The sequence below is a fragment of the Myzus persicae genome, unplaced genomic scaffold (assembly GCF_001856785.1).
Source record: "Myzus persicae strain clone G006 unplaced genomic scaffold, MPER_G0061.0, whole genome shotgun sequence".
Classification (NCBI taxonomy): domain Eukaryota; kingdom Metazoa; phylum Arthropoda; class Insecta; order Hemiptera; family Aphididae; genus Myzus; species Myzus persicae.
Genome location: NW_019102130.1, coordinates 220405 through 236752, shown reverse-complemented (window position 1 = coordinate 236752; position 16348 = coordinate 220405). Strand labels below are relative to the sequence as shown.

General features: G+C 34.6%; 1 protein-coding gene across 3 annotated transcripts in view; it reads right to left on the bottom strand.

The window, feature by feature from the left end:
• LOC111031364 overlaps positions 1–16348 on the bottom strand; it is a 97024-nt gene that overhangs the window by 11478 nt on the left and 69198 nt on the right. For 2 of the 3 annotated variants that reach the window (XM_022311272.1, XM_022311273.1), the window contains 3 exons: positions 5780–5872; positions 1452–2190; positions 844–1254 (listed from right to left, as the gene is read on the bottom strand). In XM_022311272.1, the coding sequence (XP_022166964.1) occupies positions 844–1254; positions 1452–2147 (1107 nt within the window). In that variant the 5' untranslated portion in view covers positions 2148–2190; positions 5780–5872. Of the gene's footprint in view, positions 1–843; positions 1255–1451; positions 2191–5779; positions 5873–7631; positions 7937–16348 lie in introns of those variants that run through there. The other variant, XM_022311274.1, reaches the window with a different exon arrangement.

The window sequence follows — 16348 nt, the reverse complement described above, 5'->3', positions numbered from 1 at the left end:
TTATAATAATATTATCATATGATATTGCGACTAAAAAGTAAGTATTTTACTTTTTCGTAGGGAAACCATCGTAACCAGGAATACTCAAACCCTTTAGATGCCTACATAATATAGTTGTACATGTATTGGAGCGATGTTTAGATACATTATGACCTATAAGATTTTATGAAAGAGAGCGGATACAATGACCGATCTTAGAGGCTACGTAAGGTTGCAGTTTTATTCAGGGAGAAAATTTTCCACAGTTCAAATGTGAGGGATTAAAAAATAATCAAATTATTTATGTTCATGGCCTTCAATTTCCACTACATTTATCATATTTATATTTTTGTATTTTTGTATAATTTGTTTTTCAGGAACGTTTAGTTTAAGCATTTCAATTGTCGTTACAATTTATCTATTCATGAGTATTAAGTACACAATAAAATTGTGACGAAAGTGTAAAAATTAATATTAAGTAATAACGGGGAAAAGTGTTTTATTGGTGATTACCAATGAGTATAATATAGTATCGGTTCATTATAACTTATAAATGAATGATATTAATCTCTTACATTGTCAATCTTATAGTTTTATAGAATAACGTTTATATTACCCTTACAAGGTCACAAGAATAGGTAAGTGAAGTAAAATGACAAAAGAAAATTCGTTGGTTTTTGTGCCAAACTTCTGATGGACTGGATTCGATTAAAAATTGAATTGAACTTTTATGCTTAAATTCGCCTGCTCAAATTGTCTATAGCAGTTTTAGGGTAAAGTATCCATGCATAAAAAGGCCATGATCATAGTTTACCATAATAACGATTCCAGTGGCGGGAGGAGGGATAAGTCTCCCAAAGGTACCTGAACAATGACGGTGATTTTGCGCTCTTCCAAACCGGCAGGGTTCTGTGCGATGCATTTGAATTCGGACTTCCCAATCAACCGGGACCGGGACACGGTCAGGTTGATCCACTTGGCCATGGTGTTGTCCACGCTCTCGTACACAGTGAATTTGTAATCACCGTGTGAATAATTCGATATGGGTCGGTTATTAAACACCCACTGAACGCTGGGCATCGGCTCTCCGTATATCTTGCAACCGATTGTCATCAGCTCGTCGTCGTCCAACTGGAACGTGGAACTCTGGGCGGGATACTGGATGACCGGCTGGCATGCAAAATCGTCTGGTTTGATGTCACCCCACAGCTTGTTTAGCAGTCTTGGTGGTTCGGCGCACGAAGCTGTTTTGATGTAGAGGTTTTTGTTCATAACCTGCAAAAACATAAAATAATCCGTAAAAATAGAACCTTTTGAATTTTAGACAAGATGTAATAACTAAAAGAGTAAAGACTTTCATGGATTTTTGAAAAAAAAAATTAAATCAATGCATTTTTTTAAATTTTATGTTGGTACTTTAAATTATCTCTAATACAAGCAGTAGCGCTTATATAGTGTACAATATTACAAACCAAGTTCATGAATGGTCTAAGCTTGCAGTCGCATCGCCACGGGTTGTTGGTGATCTCCAAGTTCATCAGACTGGGCACGGAATACAGGACTTCGGCCTTAATGTTGGCCAACTTATTGCCGCTCAGCTCCAGGCTATTGAACTTGGTGATGTTGTAGAATGTCTTAGGCTCAATGTCCGTAATAAGGCACGAGTTAAGCTCGACGGTCTGCAGGAACGACATGTTGCTGAACAGTCCGTTCCGCAGTCGCTGTATCTGGTTGTGGTTCAGGTAGATCTTGCGTAACCGGAATGGATCCCGGAACGTGGCCGGGTGCAGCACGTGAATGTTGTTGTCGGATAGGTCCAGCTCGATGAGTATCTCCAGGCCACGGAACGCGTCTTTGTCGACCAGCTCGATGGAACAACTGCGGGCGATCAGCTTGTGCAGGTTGATTAAGCCTACTTCCCGGAACGCGTCCTTATTCATCTCCAGTATTTTGTTGTTGGTCAGATCGAGCACCTGCACCTCGTTGCTCAGGTTTTTGGGTATGCTGGTGAGGCTCGAATTGATGCACTCCGCCATCTTCTGGCCACTGACCCATTTGCACCGACACGTCTGTTGGTTGCACACAGTGACCCAGTCCAATTCGGATGCCGAGTGTGACGTGATGGGCGCCCACAACAGCAGCGCGATCAGTATATACAGACCGATCATTGCTTACGCATAACAGCTGGCACCTGTGTACGACGACGACAACCTGTGCATCGTTGGCAAACCGAGAAAAAAATCAATCGTAGCATTATTATACAATTAATAATGTTCAGGCGATCGTTCCGAACCGTTGGTCGGAAACTCACGCGGACGTGAGAATGTTGGAGTTTGAATAATTGTTTTCAATTATATTATGCGTCTATCCCTAGGTGATTCAAAGTTTAGGGAGAGTGAAAGCAATGAAAGAAAAAATTAGATGTTTTAGTCTACAAGCCACAAGCAATAAGTAATAACAATTAAGTTTCAAGTTAATTTTTTTTAGAATTATCGAGAGTAGATAGTCTAAACACTATAATGAAGATAACGATTACGTATATTTAAAATCCTAGGAATAAGATACAATAATATAATCGTATTTAACGGCATTGACGTAACTAAAGGTACGTGACGACACGTGACACGGGTTCGTCACGTGCGGGTTCCTTTCAATTTCTTAAGCCAATCAACAACATTGAACAATTTCAACATAAATGATACATTATATATATTTAATATATCTATTGGGTGGGCCACTGTGTATATGTACATACATATAAGATATATACTTAAGTACTTAACTACAAATAAATGAGTACGAGGACAAGTCGTCATATTACCAAACATGAATTCAGTTGCTTAGGTAAGTTCATCATTAGCTGTTGCCTGTTTGTATTGTATCAAAAAAATACTAATATACTTTAATTTGTAGTCAGGGAATATTTTAACTCAAAATGGTAATTCTATTCATTTGGTGCGACTTGAATATTTGTGTAAATCAAGTTAATTTTATATTATGATGTATTCTACGAGTTTCAAAAGTGAAGTGAACAGAGTTTGGGACGATTGATTAACGCAAGTTATAACTTAATAAATGTATTTATTGTATTAATTCATTGTCGGAAAATTGAAGAATACAGTTTGGACGATTAGTATTTCCAGTGCGAGGAAATGTTTAAGTATATCTACAAGCGTGGGTATACGTTTTTAGATTTATACGTGTCCCAATGTTTGCATATTATATGCTGAAAATTCCCAACGGATTATAGTGAATATAGTTCATTCGCGATTCAATTCAAATCAAATATCATACAATAATGTATGAAAAACCAAAATTCACACATGTTTATTCGATTTCTAAGTAAATGTGAAGTTTTGAGTAAATAATAATAATTTTGAGCTTTGATAAACAAATCCATGCACCCACGGATTGAAAAAAATGATGTAAATGTAATACGAATAAAACATTTATCACATTCACCGATTATTATTAATGTTTGCGTTTTTATAAAACGAGTATAGGTAATGGTAATTTATTTAAATTGAAATGTGCGATTTTACAAAAACAAAACAAATTGTCGAACAAGAAAAAGGGTAAGTTTGTTTTATACACGAAAAACGAATAGCATAATAATATCAAGTTTCGATTAACACAAAATAATTACAAATCTCATTCATATAGGTACCTTATATATATTAAATAAATTAGTAATTACAACAATGGTACATTCAAATGGAAAACTTGATTTATTATGGCTGGATAAATAAATTGTTAGGTAATTTAATTTTAAATATTGTTTCATCAATAGCCCATTCGTCTGTAAATTGTAATCTAAATTTGTTTGAAGTATTAAGTATTTCATTTGCATACATTATACATATAGAGTTGGCAATAATAATATACAAAATAGCGGCATATAGGGTATGTCGATTTTTAAAATTACGTTCCACATGATGAAATGTTTAATAATAACTCTTGTGAACAAAATTATGACTCATTTTCCTACTGTTTAATTTAATCATTTCAAATTCGTTCAATGAAAATATATATTCTTGATGGCATTGGCATAATTCTGCAATTAGGCAGCCGGAGTAGCGATTGTCGTATAAATAAAAACAGTAATAGTTTATGGTAGCCATTGATTTTATAATATTTGATTGACCATTATGAAATCATTGATGGAAATTAAAAATAAATACTTTTGAAACTGTATGTAAATAATACAAATACAAAAAGGTTTACACGTATTAGGAATGAAATGAGGCCATTAAATTATACTATACACGCGCACTAAATATACGATATGTATAAATATGCAGTCGCCAGTTATAAATATTGTTCATCTGCATAAAAAAATCATGTAGGTACCTTTTTAATATGTACCCTATACCGTTCAATGAATCTTCATTTAAATTGAACATGGTTTTTTTTGTGCGATGTCCATAATAATTATTATTAAATGTTAATTGTGTTTTTATTCTAAAGCTTCGGGGGATCAGACACACGGAGAGGTTCGTATTGTACTAAAATATATGAATCATTTCACATTTGTGGGCTAACGACGTTAAAAGTTTTTTTAAATTTTATTTTATTCTATTTAGTAGTAATTAATAACGCAGAGATTTAAAATGCGATCGAAAAAAAATACACTATAATTATACATTTATACGAGTATATGCGTACGCCCTACATGTTGTAGGTATATATATATATATATATTGAAACAACGGGCACATCAAAATAAGTTCCAAACGAATCCGTTTTTTTGTTTTTATAATTTTTTAAAAATAATTAATGATTCCTGGTACAGGAGATGTATGGGAGGAGGGGGGACTTACACGCTGCGGTATGCTAATTTAATATTTGCGTTCACAGTGAAATTACTAAATTGTCGACGACAAACCGAACAAATGACGCCGAGAAAATGTTTCAGCGGGTGTTAAAAATCTTTTGTAACGTGTAAGATGTAGGTACATAAAATTATTGTTTGATATTTAGATTCCTTATCAGTTATCAGCGTTATGGTTTAAAGATTAAGACATTAAATAGAAATTATATTGATTCTTTTAAAAATGAAAACCGTAATAATATTAAATCAGTTAATGTTAATGTATGGGACCAAATATTTTGTTGATGTTTGATGAAAAATGATCTTGAAATATTTGATACTCAACGTTTAGAAAATATTCCTATTATGTTTGATTTTAAATGTGGGATGGAATATTTTTAAGATAATTTAACAATTTTTCAACCAAATATTTGACAAAAATCCTTCTGATATTGATATTTTCAATTTGCTATGACGTGAGATACTATTAATCATTGTATGCGATAAAAATATATTTTATAAAAATTATTTAGGTACTTGTTAGTAATTTTTAACTCTCACCATTATTTATTTAAGACTAGGTGTGATACATTCATTAACATCAGCGATAAAAATGTAATTTATGGGATAAAATTGCCTGTAGGTAAATTAAGTATAAATTGTACATATATAAGTATATATCAAAAAATAAATCTAACGAAAAACTGCAATGCAAATCTCTGCAGTGACGGGGACTAAGCGTTACACAATTTGTACAGAAAAAATATTTATATAATATTCAATTCTAAAGAGGACATACAGAAACCACACTTATAAAACAATATAATCATGTCGTTGTATTGTAGCATACGATTTGCCATTTACGGCATTATTAAAGACCTCTCAAACTCCATAATAAATTATAATATTGAGTTCCCACAGATATTAATTGGGTGTTTAGAAACGGTAAAAATAGATGCTTGAAAAATCCTTGTGGTTTTGCGCACTTACGTGAACACGTCTCAAAGCTGGCGGCTATGATCCGACGGTCTAATGGCGGCGGAGTCCACTCCTTGCCACCCGATCTCGTAAAGTTCCATACTCCTGAAACACGTAAAAACGAACGATGGCGTCAAAATAACATTTTATTCATTGTATACAACGTATCATATTATATGGAGAAGAAAAAAGTGTATTATCTCCGGTGGAACCAACGGTGATTACGCAATAATATGACAAACAGTGACGCGTCAACTCCGCGGACACATAATAATAATATACAATATACGCACATTAATCGATTATAATTATTGCTACTTGCGTATGAGTATGAAAATGCGGATGTGGCCACTTGAGGGACGAGTACACAGTGTGAAAAAAACATGAAACGTGTGTACGAGGTATACACATAGAGTGAGTGTACAGTGTGCCGAGTGAAGCGACCTGTGAGTAGTGTAGAGTTTGATTAAAAAACATGAAATACATTTTTCAGTATTTCATGTACAGAAATAATGACAACAAAAATTGATTATTCAGATTGTAAAGACGCGCAATCAACTCCTGCGATGGTAGTAAGGGGCGGAGAGGAAATCGCTTTACCGCAAAAGATAATTGTTCTATTTTTTACCATAACGACAGTGACAGGGTTGTTTTGAGAGGGAGGGGATGGAAGCAACCCGGGCGATAAAATTGAAATTATTTAATTACGTAATACGTTTTTTTCTTTCAATTTGCCAGTGTTGTAAAAGCGTACACCTAATTTACAAGGAGTTATATAAATTACTTATTTTGAGAGGCGCAAGGAGGTACTGCAGCGAGTAGACTTCCGAGACTTCTCAGTTCTCGTCGTTCCGGACGAAATCCGAGCGACGGTCGTAAAAGTAAACTCTATTCTTATAATAATATGACGTTCTATACACCCAAGGTTTATAGAAGATATTATTATCATTTATTATAAACCTTGATACACACCGCGTTATTATCGCCATCATATTTTGTACGAACGGCCAATAATAATAAACTACAACCGCAATACAAAACCGGCTCGATAATTTCATGATAATTTTAAACGCTATATAGTTCGTAAATTATTAATAATTGTAATTTGATTTAAAACCCACACAGTGGCCATATTCTGGATGGGACGCGGATATAGCAATATTATACAACGATATTTTGTTGTTTTTTAATGTGGCAGTTTTTCCCGCGGAAATATAGAACGGAGACCTTTTAGCGACAAGTTATCGAGGACCGTGATGGGTGCGTGCTTCAATTAGAGATAAAAGCAACGGTCAAGTCGTTGCAGTGGGCTTCAAGGAAAAAGATCCAGTCCACTAACGTTACAGGGACTCAGTAAAGGAACTATTCGAGGGTAGGGCAACTATTTTGTTTTTCAATAAATATTTAGAGTTAAATTACCATAATTATATTCAAATTATAGAACAATTAGTTACGAATTAATTAGGTACACATGTCTATAAAATTCAACATCAAAATAATTGTAACTAAACATATTTATTTAAATTGAAATATTTCTATTTTTTTTAGATAATTTTGAAAAGCATCTCTTGCTTATTGTTATTGTTTTAAATTATCTGTTACCTGCAGGTAATATTTACAGTCGTAGACGATTAAGTATACAATATACATTTAAAATACATGTGTATAGATTGTCGGTGAGTTGATACACTCACGGCATCACATTGGCATATGTCATTCCCGTAGGAATTATTAGAACGAATAATAATTTTCAGTTCTGTTTTTGGAATAGTTGAAAAAAAAAATTGTGTGGAACTGGGGACCCCAAATGTTCAAAACATGAGTCATACATATCAGTAATACATGATTATTAATAAAACATTACCTATTCAGTGTTGTACGCGTCGTCTACGACCGAGACGGACTTATTTCGAATTCCGCTTGTAAGCGCACGCACGTACGAGCTTCCAAAATTCGGCGGACCGCAACGTACGAAACAACGCGTTAATAACGACAGCAGTAATATTATTATAATATATTAAAATAATTTATACAATAGACACGACCGACCGGCGCGCGCGCACAAACGTTGAGGAAATAACGGCTAACGAGCGAGCGAGTGTGCAGTGATCATCGCAGCGGCGGTCGCCGCACGTTTTCGTCGTTACTCCGTCGGCGGACGCGCACTGACTGAACCTGTTTTGCGCGGTACACGGCGGCGGCAGTCGGCGGCGGTACCTGCACGCCGCGCGCGTGTAGTAGAATGCACATCTCGAGTTTGTGCATTATTGTGATATTATACACAAGCGCAAAATATAACGATATTGCCATGTTTTCGAGGCCGCGAGAATTTCAGCGGGCAGACGACCACACGACAAGATGATGCGAGATCAAATGGCTTAGGAATAGTGTTAAATAATCAATAATATTATTAAAATAGAACAAAAAAGTACCTAATATGTAATTAAAAAAAAAATTAATGAAAACAACTAATGGAGTACGCAAACATAGTTCTAATAAACAAACCTTAAACTTTTCCACCAGGGAATCTATTTAAAGGCTATGATGTTTTTCATACCATACATACTTTTTTTATCGAAATGTCCTACATTATACGTCTTCATAATGATAAAATAAGTTAAATTTTATTAAATTCAAGCCAAGCACCTACACTAACGCAAAATAGTTTAACTATCCCTTCAATTACAAACAAGCTGATACTTTTGCAAAATAAGTTTAGATCTCTTAGAAGACGTTCCAATTGAAATTAAAAATTGTAATTTTTTCTTATCTATATCTCTGTATCCCTATATAAATGTATATAAAAAAAACCAAAATTATTACGTCGACGTAGTAAGTAAGTACCAGTAAATTGGACAAGGTTATGGGCACATAGGCACAGTTTGTGGGCGTATACTGTGCGCCTGTGTGACTCTATGTCGAACGGCCGTCCGTAACCGAGAAGTCTCAACTTTTTATATTGTTATTATCTCGTCTCGCACTAGCCGTCAACGCACTATACATAATATAATATCTAATATTATAGTAATATATTATATTATAGTTAATATACTGTTATTAGTATTTTTTATTTTAACAAAATAACTACTGTTGGATATTTCTGTTCTTTTATTGAACCCCGGCTATGAAGAGTGACATTATCCGAGCAATAAACTTTCTTCTTTCAAGTAAGTTTATGAAGTACTAAGCTAGAGTAATTGTTAAGTAAATGATTATAACTTTTCATTTAACTTTAACAAGTTAGACTCACTTGTGTAACGCGCTCAGATATTATTAAATATTAACGATGCAAAATATTTTGTTTACGACAGAGTCCTTTTTATAGTGGTTCCTTGTTATTTTTCTCTGCTAAAACCGAACGCATGTCGGGGAAATTAGTTTTTTATTAGGTAACTTACTTTCTGGACGATAGGATCCTAGTTATACTTAAACTAATACAAAAGTTATCTAAATGTTTTTTAAATCTGATATATTTGTTAACAATAATAAAAACTTTTCTTATATATTAACATGTACCTATTTGTGTACAATAATATAGTATTATTATGGAAAAATATATAAAATTATAATAGTAGACTGCAACGTGCCAACGTGATTAAAAATATATATTACAATATTCTTTATACAGCCAACGTTCACGTTTTTTTTATAACCCACTGGGACTCCCTAGAATTATAGATTTTATACTTGGCTCTATAACAAGGAGGAAAAACCGATTATCTTTTGGAAGCATATTAAATGACCTCGAAAGAATTCCGGATTCCCAGGCCTGAATTGAATTCCCATTCTACCCACAACAGCCGCCGCCCTTGTATACATATTTAATCCGTTTGTTTTTCCTCAACGGCAACCCGTACCCCACACCACAATACAATGTATATGTAGCCGATAAGTTATGTATCACGGGTAGCACACTGCACATCGATACGCCCAGAATTTTTTCTCGTGTAAGTCAATAATAGTTGCAAGTGAATGAATAATTATGCATACAATTATAATATATACATTTAAGTCTATACCGTGTACTAGCAGTATAAAACAATGATAACACAACAAAAATCCCTTTCAATTAGCCGAGTGGTGATATCAAAATAAAAATTGGTTTTGTAACGAGATAATAATTGAAACTTGACTAGAAAGACTGGCATTCAAAAATGCGATCCCAAGTACCGTAAATATTATGCAGCGACCTCGAAGTATTATTATGCGTTGAATACACAGTTTGTCCATGAAAACAGAGTACATAGAAAAAGTGAAATTGTTGTGGTTGCGCAAAATAAAAGAGTCGAGACATTTTTAAGTCCTAAGAATGCATGGTACAATGGTCGAGTCTCATGTCCAGCAAACAGAATTCAAAAATATGTTTAGGCCGTTTAGGGTACTGAGTAATACAAGTAACTGTGCTATACAATGTATACTCCGTTTTTGTGGGCACGCGGTACACGATTAAACACAAAACTTTGTGGTCGTCGAAACACAGGTCGTGTCCCTGTCACTGTATATACGAGGAGGAAACGTCCATTATAATAATATAGCGCCACGTTCGGACAGATACGAAAACCAAACAGTCACAACGTGTTAATTAAATTCGACGTGTTCGACCGCGTACGCGGAAATTGGCTAATTAATGTTCGGCCGAGACTTATATTAATTGGACGCCACACGTAAAGCGAAACGTATATAATACGAGATTTTAAGTTTTTATTTGACGCTATAATAAAGCAAGTTTGACGAAAGTCCCCGAGGACGTTTCTAAATCGTAGTTCTGACTTTTTGATCGGCTGTTGTCGTTCGGTAAGAGGTCCGTGATTTATTTTATTATGGCATTAAAATTTTTTTATACCCACCATGCAAAAACGTATTTTTTAAGTTTATTTTCAAAACGATTAAATAACTATTCTTAGAAAACGGTAATATCGATGAATATATTAAAATTTTATGTTTCTAACGGAAACAAATCTTATTAGTTATTACGTCATACTATTTGTTTATTAAATAATAAAATAATTTATAAACGGCGAAAAGTCAACGGATACTATATATATATAATGTGGTAAATCTAAAGTGTAGTGCTATCAGTAATATTTACACTAAGGCTTAATCAAGAATATAAATGTATGTGTGTGTATAACATTATAAGAGTATACCTCCTAAGTCTTGAAAGACTTGGATATTATAATTATAATATATTATTATGGTATATTATTATACACCGAGTGTTTTGGCATAAAAATATAATTCCAGTAAACGTATCCTGTTCACGAATGATGAACACCGAAATACTGAGCATTAAAACTAAAAATGTGAAGCACGGAAACACCAGTCCAGAGTTTTTAGACAACATCATTTATATCTAGGTCAATTTATAACAAATGCATATTATGTGCATATACCTGTAAGTATGTCAGGCTCAGCCGGTGAAAAGCTAAGGTAATGTATGACGAGTACACCAAGGGGCGGAGTAGGTCAAAACTTAACCACGGTCTTGAGGTTGCTGAGGACTGCCTGTTATCATTATCATTATGATTACTACGTTTCTTGGGACTGGGATATTCGTCCAAAAGCCCGGAAGTTGTACGACGGATGTAAGATTTCGGTTGCGGCGTGGTATACACATACATACAGGTGTAATCTATTACACGTTTAGCGGCGAAGATAAAGCGGAAATATCGATTTTGTGCCGAATAATAATTTCAGTACGCAGGAACACCACCTGCGCGACACACTGCAGGTGAGTTATACTGTTTTATACACAATAAGACCAATGGCGCGTCGGAGCCGGAAGCCGGAAACTTTGCGACCCTCGAGCCTGATAAGCCGAATACATTTTTTTTACCCGGTAAACCGCCAGCTATGCGGTGTCGAGTTAAGCGCTCCGTTTGTGGCAAATCAGAACGAACCGGGGAAAGTTTACCCATAGGTACACAGAGATTGCAGGCACTTACTGAAGTTGCACAAATCACTGCAAGTAATAGTGAGTTATGGCGGTATACAGTTTAATTTTGTGTTCAAATATAATGGATCTGTACATATAGGCAGTTAAAAGACATATCACACAAGGCAGGCATATGCAAAACCATGTATAAACACATGAGAGTTGTTACAAACCATAGAATGTTGAAACACTTTAAATCACAATAATTTTGTATTAATACATTATATTATAGCTTCAAAAATAAATCCTGTATATAATACTCTTATGTACCAATACACAAAATTGTATTTTATACGATTAATTATCGGATATAACTCAAGGGTCTTTTATTAAGATTTTTTAGTGAAAAACGAGTTTCACTGTAAACTAGTTTTTCAATTTTTGAGTCGAAATTGTAGTATATACATATAGTACTGTAATATGTATGTAATATAATATATCAATATATTATATATTAACAATGTGGTAACAGAAAACAAAATAAAGTAACTAGGGTTTTTTAATCTTCAATTTGTATTTTGACAGAAAAATACCACATATTTAACGTTATTGAAGCTGATTGTCAATAGCTTGATTTCATACGAAAATGTGTGTCCATTAGTATGAAGTTGGTAATTATTTGCCAATTAGCGTGTCTCTGTATACAATTCTAAACGCGCAACGCGATCACAGCTACTGCTGGTACATAATATATTTTAGGAACACCGGATAACACACTATACTGTCAGTATAGGAGCCCAGAATAATTTACAAAGCGTCACGTACTGACGAAAAATGTATTTTAGAAAAACGACTTTTGTACAAGTTTTGTCAATTTTTTACTATTAGCGTGGGTCAAAGTTTTGGCGCTGTTGGTGGTTGGTTAGTGGTTACTTTTCTTTGGAGAAAAAAGTGGAAAGTTTAAAAAAAATGTTATATGGACCCTTTAAGACTTTTATGAACGGAAACTCTGCGAGTATCAAATAAATATCTGGAGTGATTCCAAAATATATAAGACTCACAACAAATTGTTATACTTCTATAGATGATATGGGAAATGATTTATGGTCAAAACTCCACACCGTATACACTATACACACGCGAGGCGACCGAGCAAAATCATAATCAAAATCATGTCCACCCAAAAAAGTTTTGCAACAAAAACGATTTCAAGTATGTATACGCAATACACATGCAATATGAAGACTGTATGAAGTATACATACATATTATTACATATATATATATATATATAATCGAAACTATTCTATGTCTATATTATGACGTATTATATATAATACTGCAGTGAACAGGCCGTCACACATATTATATTATATTCGTGCGGGTCAAAAGAAAATCGTGTATAGGATGCAAGTATAGATGCGTTCACAGACAGATTTAATCGACTGCTGTGAGGCGTTTCATGACGACGATATTCGACCGATCTGAATACAAAACCAATGGATATCCGCCCAACACGGGATTTTTCCAAGCATCGTTCTACAGTGAACACGGAATACAATACCTATACTTAGGTATTATTATGTGTAGCATAAACACCACCGACAACACACGTCATTATTTTCCTCGGGAATTCCACACGTAAATAAACCCCACTTCGGACTGCGGAGCACGGACGATGAAAACGATAATAATATTATGACCATCTGGTCCCAAATAGCCAATAGGTAAATCATACCACACCGGTGTGCGCGTCCTAAGTATACAAAAATTTACAACGTAAGTCTGGGTCTACCTGGTCGTTGCAGTGAATATGACGTATGTCGACGGATACTTAGTGTTTATAATCAATATGCCTGACTATAGTCACCGCCCGACTCTGTTACGCTACGCCGATACTTACAATAATAACGAATTTATACAAAGAAATTTGGATATTTTTATCACTAATCTTCACACCCCTCTTATTTTTGAAAAATATTTATGTGTTCAAGCCCCGTATAATTATATTCTGTTATATAAGACGTGTAAACATTCAGGTAGGTACTCACTATCTTCTTTACACAATTGCAGTACATTTTTTTACCAATTCAAGCATTGTTTAAGATCTCTAAAACGCAGGCTGTTCGTAGAATATAATTATACATACTACATGAACGAATTAAAATGGTATTATTGTAATTTATAAAAAAAATGACATTTTTGCAATGGTAAGCCTTACAATCATGGGTAACGCCGAGTAATCCTAATCGTATGTGTTATTATTGACTGACCAACACACAAGTCCACATGAAATTTTTTTAGGGGGCCCCTAGAAACCGTCTTGGGATGGGGACCGAGGTAAAATGGCCCGGTTGCTAACTCCATTGCATTGAATAGCACTGTATACAGAGCAGATAAGTCGGTTCATTTTCCAAACAGGCAGACGGCGTCGGGTAAAATGCGATCGAACAGCGGCGGAGATGTTGGCAACAATGTAGTAAACGTATGTGCGCCGGAGACGACGACGGTGTGTGTCAATTAGTGGGTGGAAAACGTATATAAATACATAATATACGGCTGCGGCGCGATATCTTCGGGAGAGCAGCTCACACACGCACACACAAGTCTTCGTCGTCGTCGTAGTTTCCGAGGACAAAACAAAGAGCGAATCGTCGGCCGTGAACAAACCGGTTGCCCATTGTTCGGGGCGATCCCAGTGAAAGGTCAAGCATTGTGTGTGTGTGAAGAAAACACGCGGTGCAGCAGCACAGCATCCATTAAAGATGAATATTACGATTTACGTTTAATGCGAACGCGATTCACCTGTAAGTCTACGACCTACGACAGTACGATATGAGGGGGGAGGAAAGTCTGCAAATCGAATTAAAATTTTTTATTTTCTAATTAACGAAAATCGAAGAAGATTGCGAATCGATAACCCTTCGAAACCCATAATATATACATATAACAATAATAAGTAAGAAATAGTAAAGAGTATAATAATTAATAAATAATGATAAATATAATATGCATAAATATGGCCTGTATTATACTTCGAAAAAAGATTTTTGTTATTATGACTTAGTACTCGACCGACGGCGATGACGTTGCACGAATCTCCTTGAGCAATATTGTTATATCCGGATGTCGGTAAGTGTGTGTATGTGTAATGTGTTTGTGGCGTAGTGTTTTCACGGCGAAACCTTGAACTTGATACGCGTAAAATAAATTATCTGCACGACTGTATTAACCATTTGTATCGTGTGCGAAAACGAAAATCGTCAGAAGTAAAATTAATAATGAAAAAAACAAATAACAATAATAATTGCGCGTTCAATAAAACTCGATACTATCACACGGTTGGTCGAACAAACCCAGAGCATTCGAACAGTTCGAATATATTGGACAATATATTATATTAAAGGTAACAATTGTTCGGTAAACAACATTAAATAAGTTAAATAAAAAAAATAAATATTTTCCTGTTCAGAGAAGAGATATTTTTTCTCCCATACGATCAAGCAAGGCTAAAAAAAATGTTCAGTACTCATGGAATTAATAATTATATATCAACATCCCGTTCGATATTTCAAATTACCATAGTATATATAGCATATGACTGAGCAAAACGATCGTTCAGATGTAGACGGACGGACAATGAACTTACAGGTATTGTTATTGTAATGACTAATGCAGGTATACTGTATTATATAATATAGCTATTTTTGTATAGATGCGTGCGATATACAATTTTATTGTATTACAAGCCGAGATCGGAATTGCTAATTCGACATTACTTTTACTGATTAAAATTTAATAATTTTTCACCCATTTTCAAAATACAATAAAATCGAGGAACCGCATCGTTTCAATTACAATTTGGAATATTTTTTTTGACGGATTTTTTATTTATACATATCGCTTAGACCAAGTTGAGCTTCGTTTCGACTCTTTCTAACCACTTGAGTAGTTTTTCAAGCAATTAAATTAAATACAAAGTAAATAATTCGTCTTTGTGTACTTCTAAACTCCGACTTCACGCTCATGAAATGTCTAGTTACGCCAGTGAGTTAGTTACGAATTCAGCATAATATATATATATTCTTATATATAATATATATATATATATATAAGAAGTATCTACGTAGAACATGTTGTCACAAGACGTGTTAAGTACACCGGGGACATGATAATATAATGAACGACGTGAAAACGAAAAAAATCAAATCGTTCGTATTATGGTTAGGACATTTATTATGTGGTGATGGTATAAAACATTATAATAATATAGAGAACGAGCTCTGTCTCGTCCGAATGTCGGCCAAATGTATATATTCGAGTATAATATGTATATATTAAGCCATTACAGAAAGCGAACCGAACTGGCTTTCGACAATAACATGCTTGTAGAGCGTCGTGCAAATTCCTCGACCGCTGACAACCATTATCCACCATTAATACGCATGCTTCGAAATGGGCTTTTACTGTCCGATTCCGGACGAAATGATTCGGAAAATAACGTTTCTTTTCTCCCCGCTGCAACTGCAATTACGTCAGGCGAGATTTGATTTCCGTGTAGAGTGGATGAAAAATGAAAAATCGCATGGTAAAAAAAAAGATAACCAGAGCTGTGATTATAATTATTCACTTGCGTCAGACAAAAGCGGCGTATATACAAACTAATTGATTGGCGTCCATAAGCCGTTATTAAGGATGTTAATGTTC